Genomic DNA, 11,830 nt, shown 5'->3' with positions numbered 1-11,830 from the left:
CTTGTGTGACGACGAAAGGCATGCAGGTCGACTGAACATGCAGTTGAGCATACCTCATGTGATGAATATAATTGAGATACTGCGAGTACAGATATCTTACTCGAGGTGAATTCATCATCAGTCAACGACAGCATCAATATTCACTATAGATCGCTACAATCCTTCTCCAGTTCTTCAGCATACGATCGAGTAGTAGTGAAGCATACAGACATATCTAGCTCAAGCAAGACAAGGCAAGGCAAAGTAGAATAGTCCATCTGGAAGCTCGCTTGCGGGGTGTACTGTAGGTAGAGATGTAAATAGACTCGCTCGACTCGGAGGTAAAGCTGTCACTCCGCAATTCGAGCAGCAGCAGCAACAACGACTTTACCCCTGTATACAACTCTTATACATGACCACGCTCTTTCCTTCTGTTCCTAATTCGCTTCTAAAAACATTTCATTTCTCCATCCGTACAGCTGATCGACAGCTTCTCTCGCAACAATGGCTCCAATCAGGAACAAGTACTCGGTGCTACTACCCACCTACAACGAACGCCGCAACCTGCCCATCATTGTCTGGCTTCTCAACAAGACCTTTACCGAGATGTAAGACCGCTCCGCCTTTTTCTTCTCTTTCCCTCTCAATCCAGGGAAACAGAGGAGGAAAAAAAGGAAACAAAAAAGACTGACTCCAGCCCACCAGCAACGTCGACTGGGAAATCGTGATAATCGACGACGCCTCACCAGACGGCACGCAAGAGATCGCGAAGCAACTGATCAAAGCCTACACACCACAGCACATCCAACTGCGACCGCGCGCAGGCAAGCTCGGTCTCGGCACCGCCTACGTCCACGGCCTGCAATACGCGACGGGCAACTTCATCATCATCATGGACGCCGACTTCAGCCACCACCCGAAGTTCATCGCGCAGATGATCAAGAAGCAAGCCGAGGGCGGTGCCGACTACGACATCGTCACGGGCACGCGATACGCCGGCGACGGCGGCGTCTACGGCTGGGACTTGAAGCGCAAGTTCGTCTCGCGCGGCGCCAACCTCTTCGCTGATACTGTGCTGAGGCCCGGCGTCAGTGATTTGACTGGCAGTTTTAGATTGTACAAGAAGGAGGTCCTGGCCGAGGTCATCAAGCGCACGGAGAGTAAGGGCTACTCCTTCCAGATGGAGATGATGGTCAGGGCCAAGGCTATGGGCTTCAAGGTCGCCGAGGTCCCCATCAGCTTCGTCGATAGACTGTACGGGGAGAGCAAGCTCGGCGGCGATGAGATTGTCGGCTACGCCAAGGGTGTCTTCAATCTTTGGTTGAAGGTTTAAAAGAGAGAAAAAAAGAGACGAGCTAGGAAGGAAAAGACAAAATGGGATCGGTTGCGAAGGTCGGTTGGGTGGTTGGTTAGAATAATGCTACGCTGGCTGAAGGCGTTTGTTTCTCTTTCTTCTCCTTTTTCTTATTCTGGATCAGAAGAGGAAATCCAAAGGGGTGATCCAATTAGATGTATGTTGATACCTTGGTGTTCCACAGTAGCGAAAAATGACACTATTTTACCATCTTATTCCCGAGCATCATGAGACGTGAGGTACTGTCACGTCTCAATACAAGATCACATCACATCAACAGTACGACTCATCGACGAGAGAACAGCAGAAGATGAGAGAAAAAGGAGTTTGTCTTGATCGTGCATATATGAGATACGATAGCCATCGCGAGTTTGCGTTTTCGAAGTCCTCATATACCTCTTTTGCTCCTTCATTCCCTTTTGTTTTTCTTGATGATTTCTTTCCACTGGAAAACAAACATGTGGCTTTCTTCCATCCACCACTCAGACAGTCTCGTCCCGTTCCCGCATGGTGTTCCTTTTCAATTTGACCATGGCAGAAGGGGTCGTCGTCATCGTTGTCCTAGTAGTGGGTTACTGTTTTGCCATCATATTGTGTCCAGTTCTGACGTGGTCTTCTCTTGCACAGGGCCAGAAGAAGTCGTCAACATTGTCGTAAATAGAAAACCTTGGCGTACAATGGTTTCCTTCGCAGATCAGCAAATGAGTCAGGCGAATTTGCTCTTTTCGATGTGAGTGCTGGTCGAATGAGAATGGTCGATATGCATTCGTGCCCCACAGCTTGTCCAGGTTTGGTCCGGGCGGGAGCGGCTGAACCGAGAAACTCCATATTTGTGATTTGGTTTGGAGTGCTGTCACTGGTTTAGGCGAATTGAAGACAAATGCGCATACCGCAAAGTATGGCATCAAATAAAGATGTGTAGTTAATGCTGATTTGCGTTGGGTGTGTGTTTGGGCAGTAGAGGGGGGAAGGGGGACAATTGCTGACTGGTCCTGCCGTAGCGCAGCATGTTCGTGGTGCGATATCGAGTAGCAGTAGCGGATGTGAAAAGGGGAAACCCGTGAATGGTCGAAATGAAAAAACAAAACCAGAGTCTGAGGAACTCATGTTTCATGTGGCAGATGCTCTTCCGATGTAAACTTTCCAGTGACTCCAGTTCGCTCCCATGAACAACGTGGAAATCAGAACCAGGGTATCAGAAAATATGTCATCGAATGAACAACAAAATCCGCAAGTCCGTCATGTACTCGTTGCTGTATTTCAAATCTTTTCGCATCTTCAGACAAATGAACATAAAAAAAGTGTCTGGAAATGGGAGATGGCACGAAGGGAATTCATGCGAGACGGCCGAATGTTCACCAGCATTCGAACCTGCGATCGATATAAGCTCGATCAGTACAACAAGATCACGCCGGATCCTTCAATAAACTCCATGGAACGCCCGATCGCAATCAATCGCGAATCACTTGTCCAACATCGAATGAAACAAGTGGATTAGAAAACGCGACAATCGCGCTAAGCTTGCGCCGACGTGCGGGGGAATTGAGATGCCGCAGGCTGTTGGAAAGGCTGCGATGGTTGCTGTTGTTGCTGCTGTTGCTGCGGATATGCCTGCTGAGGTGGGTACTGACCCTGTTGGCCTTGCTGATTGTGATCGCGTCGAGGACCTCTCTGGCCTTGGTAGTGACCGCCGCGGCCGCCGCGGTGGCCTCCATTGTATCCACGGCGCTGGGGATCCTGCGGTTGCATGCCCTGGATCTGTCTCGGAGCAGAGTTGGGGATAGGACGAGGGATGCTGTCGGGAGTGTCATAGACATACAAACTCTTGTCGATAGTCTGAGGAATGGGCTTGATCTCGGTGCCGAGCTCTTGTTCGATACGGTAAAGGTTGAATCTGTCTTCCCAGTTGATCAAGTTGATAGCGAGACCAAGGTGCCCAAAACGACCGGAACGACCAATGCGATGCAGGTAAGTCTCGGCATTCTTGGGGAAATCAAAGTTGATGACCACGTTGACGGCTTGAATATCGATACCACGAGTCAGAAGATCAGAACAGACAAGGTTACGGCAGTGGCCAGCGCGGAAGTCGTGGAAGACACGGTTTCGGTTCTGCTGGAGCATTCGAGCGTGAGAGTAGAAGCATGAATATCCGAGCTCGGTAATCTTTTTGGCCAGGAGCTCAACGCGAGTGGTGGAGTTGCAGAAGATGATGGACTGGTTGATGTTGAGGCGGGAGAAGAGGGTGTTCAAGCAGTGCACCTTCTGCTTCTCCTCGACAAAGGCGTAGTATTGGGTAATACCGCGGAGGGTGAGCTCGTCCATGAGGTTGATTTCATGAGGGTTGTTCATGTGCTTGTCCTTGAAGTCCTTGACAATGACAGGGAAGGTGGCGGAGAAAAGCATGATTTGGCGATCGCTAGGATGGAAAGAAATAAGCTGGTCGATTGTCGAAGTAAATTCGGGAGATAGGAGCTTGTCGGCTTCGTCCATGATAAACGTTGATGCTCCAGAGAGGTCGGCAACGCCTCTGCTTGCGAGATCCAAAATCCTGCCGGGGGTGCCAATGAGAATGTGCACAGCGTCGTTGAGACGGATGATGTCGTCCTTGAGGCCAGTTCCACCGGTGGTGACCATGACATTGACACCGAGGTGCTTTCCAAGAGTCTTGCATACTTGCGAAGTCTGGAGGGCCAATTCTCTAGTGGGTACTAGAATAAGAGCTTGGATCTTGCTGCTCTTCGGGTTGACGCGCTGAAGTGTGGGAATTATAAAGGCAGCAGTCTTTCCGGTACCATTCTTGGCACGCGCGAGGACATCTCTGCCGGTTAAGGCGACAGGGACAGCCTCTTCTTGAATCGGTGATGGCTTTTCAAAACCAGCCTCGAAGATGCCCATGAGGAGTTCGCGATCAAGATAGAAGTCTTCCCATTCCAGGCCTTTCGTTGCGGTAACATCCTATTGCTGTCAGTATCAAGTAGAAGCCAATGTTGGTTCAAATTGGCGCTGATCGCTCACCTCTGTTTGTTGTCTGCCATCCTTGACGGGTGCCTTCAACCCTGACTTCCAGTCTCCATTCGTGGACGAATCACCAAGACTTGTCGCCTCGAGCTGATTTGCAAGCTCGGCGGCCATTTTGTGAGTGTGTGGTTGTGTTGAGGGCGTATCAGGAAGACAGGAGCGCCACTGGATGTTCAGCGGTCAAGCAATGAGGGCTTCTGTGGATCTCAGTCACAAGTGGTGAAGACAGCTTCGTCGTAAGGCAATAGCGGTGAGCCGACGTAGAGTTGTAGAGTTGTTGGGCGGGAATTGGAGGGGCGCGCAGCTACAGAAGTGGTTGAGCGATCAGCTGAGCTGAGGGTATCGTAGCTCTTTTGACAATTGTGCGTGGGAGGGGTTCGTCGCAGATGTGTCGATGTGTCCTGCGCTATAAAGAAAGAGCGATTGGTGTTGTTGCTCTGTGTAGCGGTGGTGGAGGTGCGCTGGTGCTTGGAGTGTCGAGGAGACAAGACTGGTTCGTAGGGGAGAAGGATGTCTAGGCCTGTGGGAAATTCCTTCTTAATCGAGTGAAGCTTTTTGGATCTGAATTGAGCAGCCAGCCACAAAGATGATGCTTGCGAAGGAACAAGTGGCGACACGTGGATTGAGAATTGGGAGATGATGAGTTGGTAGATACAGAAGAGTAAGGTCAGTCTAAGGTATGAAGTGAGAGAACATCAAAGGCCAAATGTGCTCGTGCTTTCCCCACTTGGTTCATCATCCATCGCCCGTTGCTTGGCATCCACCATACAGTACACTTACAATAGATTGTGATACCTGATGTGCGCAATCTACACTACCTGACTAGAAATCAGACTATCCTTTATTGATCGCATGGTTTGCATGTCGCCCCTAGCTATCTGCTGTACTTGTCTTGCACCACAGCGCTGTCCTGGCCCTCTGACCTTCCCACTACATTAGAATTGTGCTCTGTTTCCATACCTAGGTAGTATCGGATCCAAGCAAACACCCCGGAGATCTGCTCCTACCAGGATAGGTGTTCAAGGAACTTTTGCTGCAAGTGGCAAACTTGTGTAACATACTGTTCAAGCATATAAATCAGAGAGCTCGACTTCCTGAGACAAGAAATCTCTGGCAGTTGCATGAGCATCTGCACTTTCTCTCCCATCTTTCCAAGTCTCCTCTTCTTTGTCCCTGAAGCATAAACACTATGCTCAACCTCGATCGTGTGCGGCTATCATTGTTGCACCACACTCGAGCATTCAGATCAGCTCAGCCACTCACCCTGAGCCCATCGACATCCAGTCGTCAAGTCATACGTAGAGCCATGTCTACAAATCCGAGACGTCCTGATTTCGGCTACTATACTCGCAATGCTGCCACTCATCGCTCTGGTACATCAGCCAGATCATCCCTCTACTCTTCTTTCCAATCTCGGTTCAAACGTCATTACAGCGATTCCGGTCGAAAGGTCTCGGGCGGGCTCTCTGCTGACTCGGCCTTTTGGATACTATTTTCCTTGAATGCCGCCTCGTTCGGAGCTTGGTGGTATGCTCGTTTGACGAATAACCACAAGCTTGTGCAGCTCCATCTCGATAATACCCTGGTATCCCTCGCTTCTTGGGATAGTGGTCGATGGTGGAATGTCATCACATCTGCATTTGCGCATCATGACCCCATGCATTTTCTGTTCAATATGATATCGCTGCGCACCTTCTGCTCAATCGTGGGCTTCGTTCCCGGTATCGGCGGTGGTCACGTTCTTCTCTTGGCCATGGGCTCCGCTCTCTGTGGTTCCGGGAGCTGGCTTCTCCAACAGAAAGAGAAATTGTCCTCTCTCCGCGGCTCTACCCGATTTGGCAACAACGCATTCAATTCCGCTGCCAGCCAAACCTACCATGCCTCTGCTCTTGGTGCAAGTGGAATCGTCATGGGTGTATCCGCTTTGGCAACTTGTCTCCTGCCCAGTATGCCCATTTCACTCATGTTCATCCCTATCGGTATCCCACTCTGGGCTGTCACCATAGGATATGCTGTCTTCGATACCTATTTCTTGAACAGCAACAGAAGCACGACGGCACATTCAGGTCATCTCGGAGGCTTGCTCTGTGGTGTTGGCTACTACATTGCTTTCTTGCGGCACTCCCCTGTAGGTGTTTGGCGATCTCTTGCCTGGAGGTTTGGTAGGAAGTAATACATTAATTATACAATCATTATGTGTGGCCCATCCGGAAAGTCCACCTCCCCTTGTCCATTCCTATTGTCTCCATCAGTACAATTGTTGCCACTTGCAATACCAAGCAAACATCTTCTGCCTCTCTGCCACGCTCAAATGGAGCCAAAGTATCCTGCCGTTTCGTCGTTAGCCCGGATCTCGTTCCGGGCTTCGTGTCGGGACCTCGTTATCGGTCGTCCATGACCACAATCCCGTGAATTTAGGTGGTATCATTATTCATCGCAGACAGCCAATGGTGAAGATACTGCAGGTGGTGGAGAGCCAGCAGCGGGGCTCGGAACTGCTGCTGAGATGTTGCCTGCTGTTCGTGTCGGGCGGCCTGTCGAGGGAGTGCCTACTGGTCGCATCTGGCGGCTTGTTGGAGTGGTGCCTGCTCATCGCGTCGGTCGGCCTGTTGAGCTGGTGCCTGATGTTCGCGCCAGGCGGTCTGCTGGAGAGGTGCCTGCTGCTCGCGCCTGGCGGCCTCCGGATGCTGTGCCTGCTGTTCGCGTTTGGCAGAATATTGAGGTGGTGCCTGCACATCGCGCCGGGCGGCGCATCGATGACGAGCCTGCTGCTCGCGCTCGCCCTACTGTTGTGCCACCCAAAAGCTCCAGCGCTGCTGATGCTGAAGCCTTATCAGTGACCTCTGGTAGCGCATGTGTTGAGGCACGTATGGCATAGCAAATTGTCCTTGCTGCTGATTCAATGGTATTGGATACAAAGGTCTTGCCAGCGAAGCCAGAGGTACAATCGGCTGACCTGTTGGACCTGAAAGGTTGATGCGTTGAGTCATGCGTGGCGTGGCAGACTGCCTTTTCCCGTGGTTCAAAGTACTTGGGAAGAAGGGTCCAGCTGATAGAGTAGGAGGCATGATAGGCTGACCTATCGGCCTTATGTGGTAAGCCTGTCGAGGCATATATGGCATGGTGGGTTGTCTCACTTGACCGAAGGGGTCTGGATCCGGACTCCTAGCTGACAACACCTGGGGATTGGATGGCTGACCTGTCAGATCCTGGAAGTTGACCTGTAGTGGCGGATATGGCGTAGTGAATTGCCTTTGCTCCTGGGTGAGTGGAACAGACGAAGCCAGAAGTCCGCTCGCAAGTGGTGCCCAATGCTGCTGCTGTCCGTCACCGAGAGGACGCTGTGGTGGTGTCGGCTCAATGGCCTGATCGCGGTGATTGCTCAAGCCTTGACCAGTAGCCGTTGAATCTCCAATGACGGTCTGATCCAGGTACGATGAAGGGCCAGGTTTGGTGGGACGTCTCTTCTTGGGCGAGCGATCATCCTCTGTTGAGATCACGTCCTGCGTGCGCGAAGTGGATGCAGCAGCAGCAGGAGCGTCGAAGTCAGACCTGGTATCGGGTGTACCAAGGATGGCAACATTGTGACTGGCCCTATGACTTGGGTCCTGAGAAAGTCTCTGCCGTTTGAAAGGACGACTTGACTCCTTCTGAAATGTCGAAGGTGGATTTGGCGGCTCAAATGGCTTAGGGCTGCTTGTATCCACAGTATGATCGCCGTCGATGATGATAGGGAAAAGTGCAGTAGCACCAATATCCAGAGATTGATGGGTGGTATCAGGTCTTTGCATGCTCATGCCAATCTTCTTGTTCGTTGTCGACGCGGGCAAATCCCATACCCCCAGATTTCTTATCATCTGATCATTCATTCTATGGTCACACCTCAGATGTTCAACTAGGATGTAGTGGAAAGGGAAATGGCGCTGCCCTGCTTCCTCACACTTGTCTTCCAACGGACATGCAAAAGGCTTTAGACCGTGGATCAGTTGGTAGTACTTCTGTACCTCCGACTCCACGAGGTGAGTCATTGGACAGTTTGGTTGAGGACAATGGAACAGCCCATCTTTTAGTTCCTCTTGTTGCTCTGTTGGCTGTTTCTTAGGACTTTGGTCAACATTTTTTCCAGTGGATCTAGCAGTCGAGAATTTCTTCTGCCTGGCAACAGGTGGCGGTCCATTTGAAACACCGTCGTCGACAGCATCTTGGGCTCTCTGGTTCACTTCACCTTGACCAACTTCAGCCGGGATGCGGACGTTCGCAGACACCCGAGGCCTTCTAGATGAAGTCCGGGCAGCATTAACGACCTCAAAATTCTCGTTAGGAGAAGGATGTATCTCGGCATTATGAGCTCTAAACTCCTCCAGCGTACGGAACTTTATGTTGCAGAGATAGCATTTGTGTCGAGGGGATTTGTAGTCGGCATCGTGTTTCGTAGACGGCATCGTCAAGAGTCTCTGTCAAAGGACTAATACCAAAAGAAGTAGATGACGAGAAAGTGGGCAAAGACTTGATTGTTGAGTCGGTCGCCTTTCTGGATCTTGTTGGAAAGAGGAAGAAGTGCAACAGGGAAAGAGGAAGGGGGATATATCTCGAGTCCACTCACTTAGCCTTGACTAGACAGTCAGAGTTTGGTGAAAGTGTAGGTGCAAAAATGGGTCTGTCGAGTCGAAGTGAATACTCATCCAAATGCAGCAGTTTTGAATGAACAGAAAAAGAGAAAGAGGGATGAAGCAGAACGCCCCCTGTCTGTGTATACATCTCTACGAAGACCCTCGGTGCCGCAGACACCTCACTAGGTACTCAGCGAGTTGCTGATCAACGAGCTGGCATCGCAAAACGAGACGAGCTGGCAATCGGAGAACGAGCTGTCCGCGTAACGAGACGAGCTGGCGACCTAAACGAGCTATCATTGCGAAACAAGACGAGCTGGCATTCAAATCAAGTTTGCCGCAGAATGGGATAAGCTGATGATTAGAAAGAACTGTCATTGTCATGTGGATTTTCCGTAATACACAAATACAGGACGAGCGGTTGTCACAAACCGAATTTTCCGTGACAAGGAATGAGCTGATGATTGTGAAGAACTGTCACTGTGATGGATTTCCCGTGACAGAAGAGATACAGGACGAGCTGTCATCACAAAATGGAATTTCCGTGACAAGGACGAGCTGTCAATTGTAAAGAGTTGTTATCAGAAATGGGATTTTCGTAGGAAACACGAGCCGTCGATCGTACACGAGTTGTGATTGTGCGATGATTCTTCCGAGATGCACAAATACAGGACGAGCTACCATCATAGAACAGATTTCCTATACCAAGGGCGCTGTTTCAACTTGTCATCGAGTCTGCGCTCAGACATCGGAGCAATAGAGAGTAGTCTTCCCTTTACTTGCTCGTCAGTTGTTTTTCTTCTTCAATTCTTGACCAGATGTGTGTCATTGGCATGCGAAAGCTAGATTGTTCGATATATCCATCTTTGCTTCAGAGAACATCTCATCGGTCGTGATTACTGTTGGTGTCCATCAATATGCATTCATTGAATGGCGCCCTCTTTCCATGTTTTAATTCAAAGACCGCAGTTTACGATGTTGATCGAGAACACAGAACTTGCTCGAAGAATTGCTATAGAAAATTGGGGGTATTCCGCGAAGATCGAGGGTATCGAAGAAAGAAGCAGATACACAAGCAGGAAAAAGAAAGAGGCTCGATGTTTCATTGCGCTTTCTCCAGCAGGGAAAGCAACACATCCTCCTCCGCTAGACTATCTAGCCAGCCGTTGACGAAAGACGAATAGTCGAACCTGCGATGCATGGCCTTGATCGCATCGCTTTGGTTCGACAAGCTGTGGTCTCTTAATGTGTCGCGGCAGGCTGCTTGTGCTGTTATCATGTCTTGGCGGAGGTGTAGTAGGATTTCAGATCTATCAGATTTCAATTTGTCTGATACGCTTCCCGGGATGATAGCCGCTTGGATGTCTGCGTCTGTGATGCCGTACTTGGAGTTGGCGTTCAAGATCGTTGACTCGTCGGCGGAAGCTACGGTGAACGCCCTCCAGTCGGGTATGACTTCGTCCAATCGTCGAGTGATTTCGTGCAGAGCCTTGATGTTTTCCGCTAGACTTGTTCTGTCGTCTATGGCGGGGTCTTTGATCACTGCCATAAGACTGAACTCGATCTGCCCTTCTTGATACTGTAGCATGCGTGCCGTGAGCTCGGTTTGGATGATTTGGAGCCAGTCCTGACTCTCATGTAGCGTTCCGAGCGATTGTGGGAAACCCTCCATACCGTCGAGTTTCCATACCTCGTCGCCAATCGGCATATACGCGATGAAGTGGAATGCTTCTGAAGCCGTCCAGTCGGCATCTTCTGAAAGATCGGTAGCTCGTGCCTTGCATAGTGGATTTGACCTTGATGGTGTACTTGCACCGTTTGCTATGTTGGCGGCATCTCTGAGCGCTTTCTCCTCGGCTCTGGCTGCTGCCTTTTCGGCTTTGGCAGCATTGGCAGCTTCGAGCTTCCTCTTCTTGAGGGAAGACGCATGCTTGTCCTTGAGAAGGTAGTCGATATTCAACATGTCCATGTCTCGAGCAAATGAATTATGAATGTTTCTGACGAAATCAAAGGAGGCGATCGCATCGCCTTTACTGACAGGGTCAAGTGAACGAGTAGAGTCCTTGAAGTTTTGTAGTTCATGGCCAAGTCTGACATCAGGTAAATTCATCACGATATTCAGCAAGGCCACGCTAGCGCAGGCGAACTCGGGTACCTATACAACAAGTCGTAAGTGAACGGACATGGTAAAGAAACAAGGAGACCTACTTGATTCGCGAACCAGACGTTGGGTGGACAGCTGGTTGTTTGGCCCTCTTCTTCGGCTTTGGTGTACTTGAAGAGGAATATCATGGCATAGACAGGCTTTCTTCGTGCATTTGTTAGTCATGCGAGAGTATGCAAGAGCAAAGTGACAGCCACGCACGGCAGAATTGCGAGACACTCATCATCGAGGCCCAGCACTTCTTGAACTTTGACTCCATCAACGTTGATTTCATGTAAGATGGTGTTGAAAAATGCCTATTTCTTGATGATGAGTGACGGGACCAAGTCATGACTCGCAGCGATCTCACCGGTTCAGATTCTACCTCACACCATGCTGGCCAGGTAGCACGGTCTGGTGTAATTGGTGCTGGAGAGGTACCATCTGAGGAATCTCTCTGAAGGCCGTTCACGCGTCTCTTGCTGGCCTTCGGAGGCATTCCAGAGACCGGAAAGACAGGAATCATAAATCGGCGCGTACCTTCCACAACCAGATACGGACTAGATTCAGATAGGAGTAGTGAAGGGGACAGTGTGAGTCGTGGACTGAAGTCGATTGAATGGACGAGCTCGACGATGAGAGTAAATTAAGCGAACGATAGTACCTGGACATGTACTTATACACAGCTGTGCGCGAAGAGTGTGGCGGCATCACGACGACTTTGAT

General features: G+C 50.2%; 4 protein-coding genes across 5 annotated transcripts; 2 read left to right on the top strand and 2 right to left on the bottom strand.

The window, feature by feature from the left end:
* Positions 1 to 483: 483 nt before the first annotated feature.
* Positions 484 to 1,312, top strand: AAFC00_006737 (uncharacterized protein; the record flags this gene model as incomplete). Its single annotated transcript, XM_069346734.1, has 2 exons — positions 484 to 587; positions 685 to 1,312. The coding sequence occupies 2 exons, from the start codon at positions 484 to 486 to the stop codon at positions 1,310 to 1,312; spliced, it is 732 nt and encodes a 243-aa protein (XP_069199613.1).
* A 1,536-nt stretch (positions 1,313 to 2,848) lies between these two features.
* Positions 2,849 to 4,465, bottom strand: AAFC00_006736 (uncharacterized protein; the record flags this gene model as incomplete). Its single annotated transcript, XM_069346733.1, has 2 exons — positions 2,849 to 4,288; positions 4,349 to 4,465. 2 exons carry the CDS (start codon positions 4,463 to 4,465, stop codon positions 2,849 to 2,851), a joined length of 1,557 nt encoding a protein of 518 aa, XP_069199612.1.
* Positions 4,466 to 5,540: 1,075 nt separating this feature from the next.
* AAFC00_006735 (uncharacterized protein) lies at positions 5,541 to 6,524 on the top strand (the record flags this gene model as incomplete). Of its 2 annotated transcripts, none has more annotated exons than XM_069346731.1 (1): positions 5,541 to 6,524. In XM_069346731.1, one exon carries the CDS (start codon positions 5,541 to 5,543, stop codon positions 6,522 to 6,524), a length of 984 nt encoding a protein of 327 aa, XP_069199610.1. The 2 variants fall into 2 exon arrangements, with proteins under 2 accessions (XP_069199610.1, XP_069199611.1); XM_069346732.1 differs by having other exon boundaries at positions 6,027 to 6,524.
* A 3,539-nt stretch (positions 6,525 to 10,063) lies between these two features.
* AAFC00_006734 (uncharacterized protein) lies at positions 10,064 to 11,603 on the bottom strand (the record flags this gene model as incomplete). The annotated part of the gene is made up of 4 exons (XM_069346730.1): positions 10,064 to 11,116; positions 11,170 to 11,269; positions 11,327 to 11,421; positions 11,475 to 11,603. The coding sequence occupies 4 exons, from the start codon at positions 11,601 to 11,603 to the stop codon at positions 10,064 to 10,066; spliced, it is 1,377 nt and encodes a 458-aa protein (XP_069199609.1).
* Between the last annotated feature and the right edge of the window lie 227 nt (positions 11,604 to 11,830).

The sequence above is a fragment of the Neodothiora populina genome, assembly GCF_041146345.1.
Source record: "Neodothiora populina strain CPC 39397 chromosome Unknown canker_contig_8, whole genome shotgun sequence".
NCBI lineage: Eukaryota > Fungi > Ascomycota > Dothideomycetes > Dothideales > Dothioraceae > Neodothiora > Neodothiora populina.
Note: the sequence above shows the minus strand (reverse complement) of the source record. Positions and strands in the feature narration are given on the sequence as shown.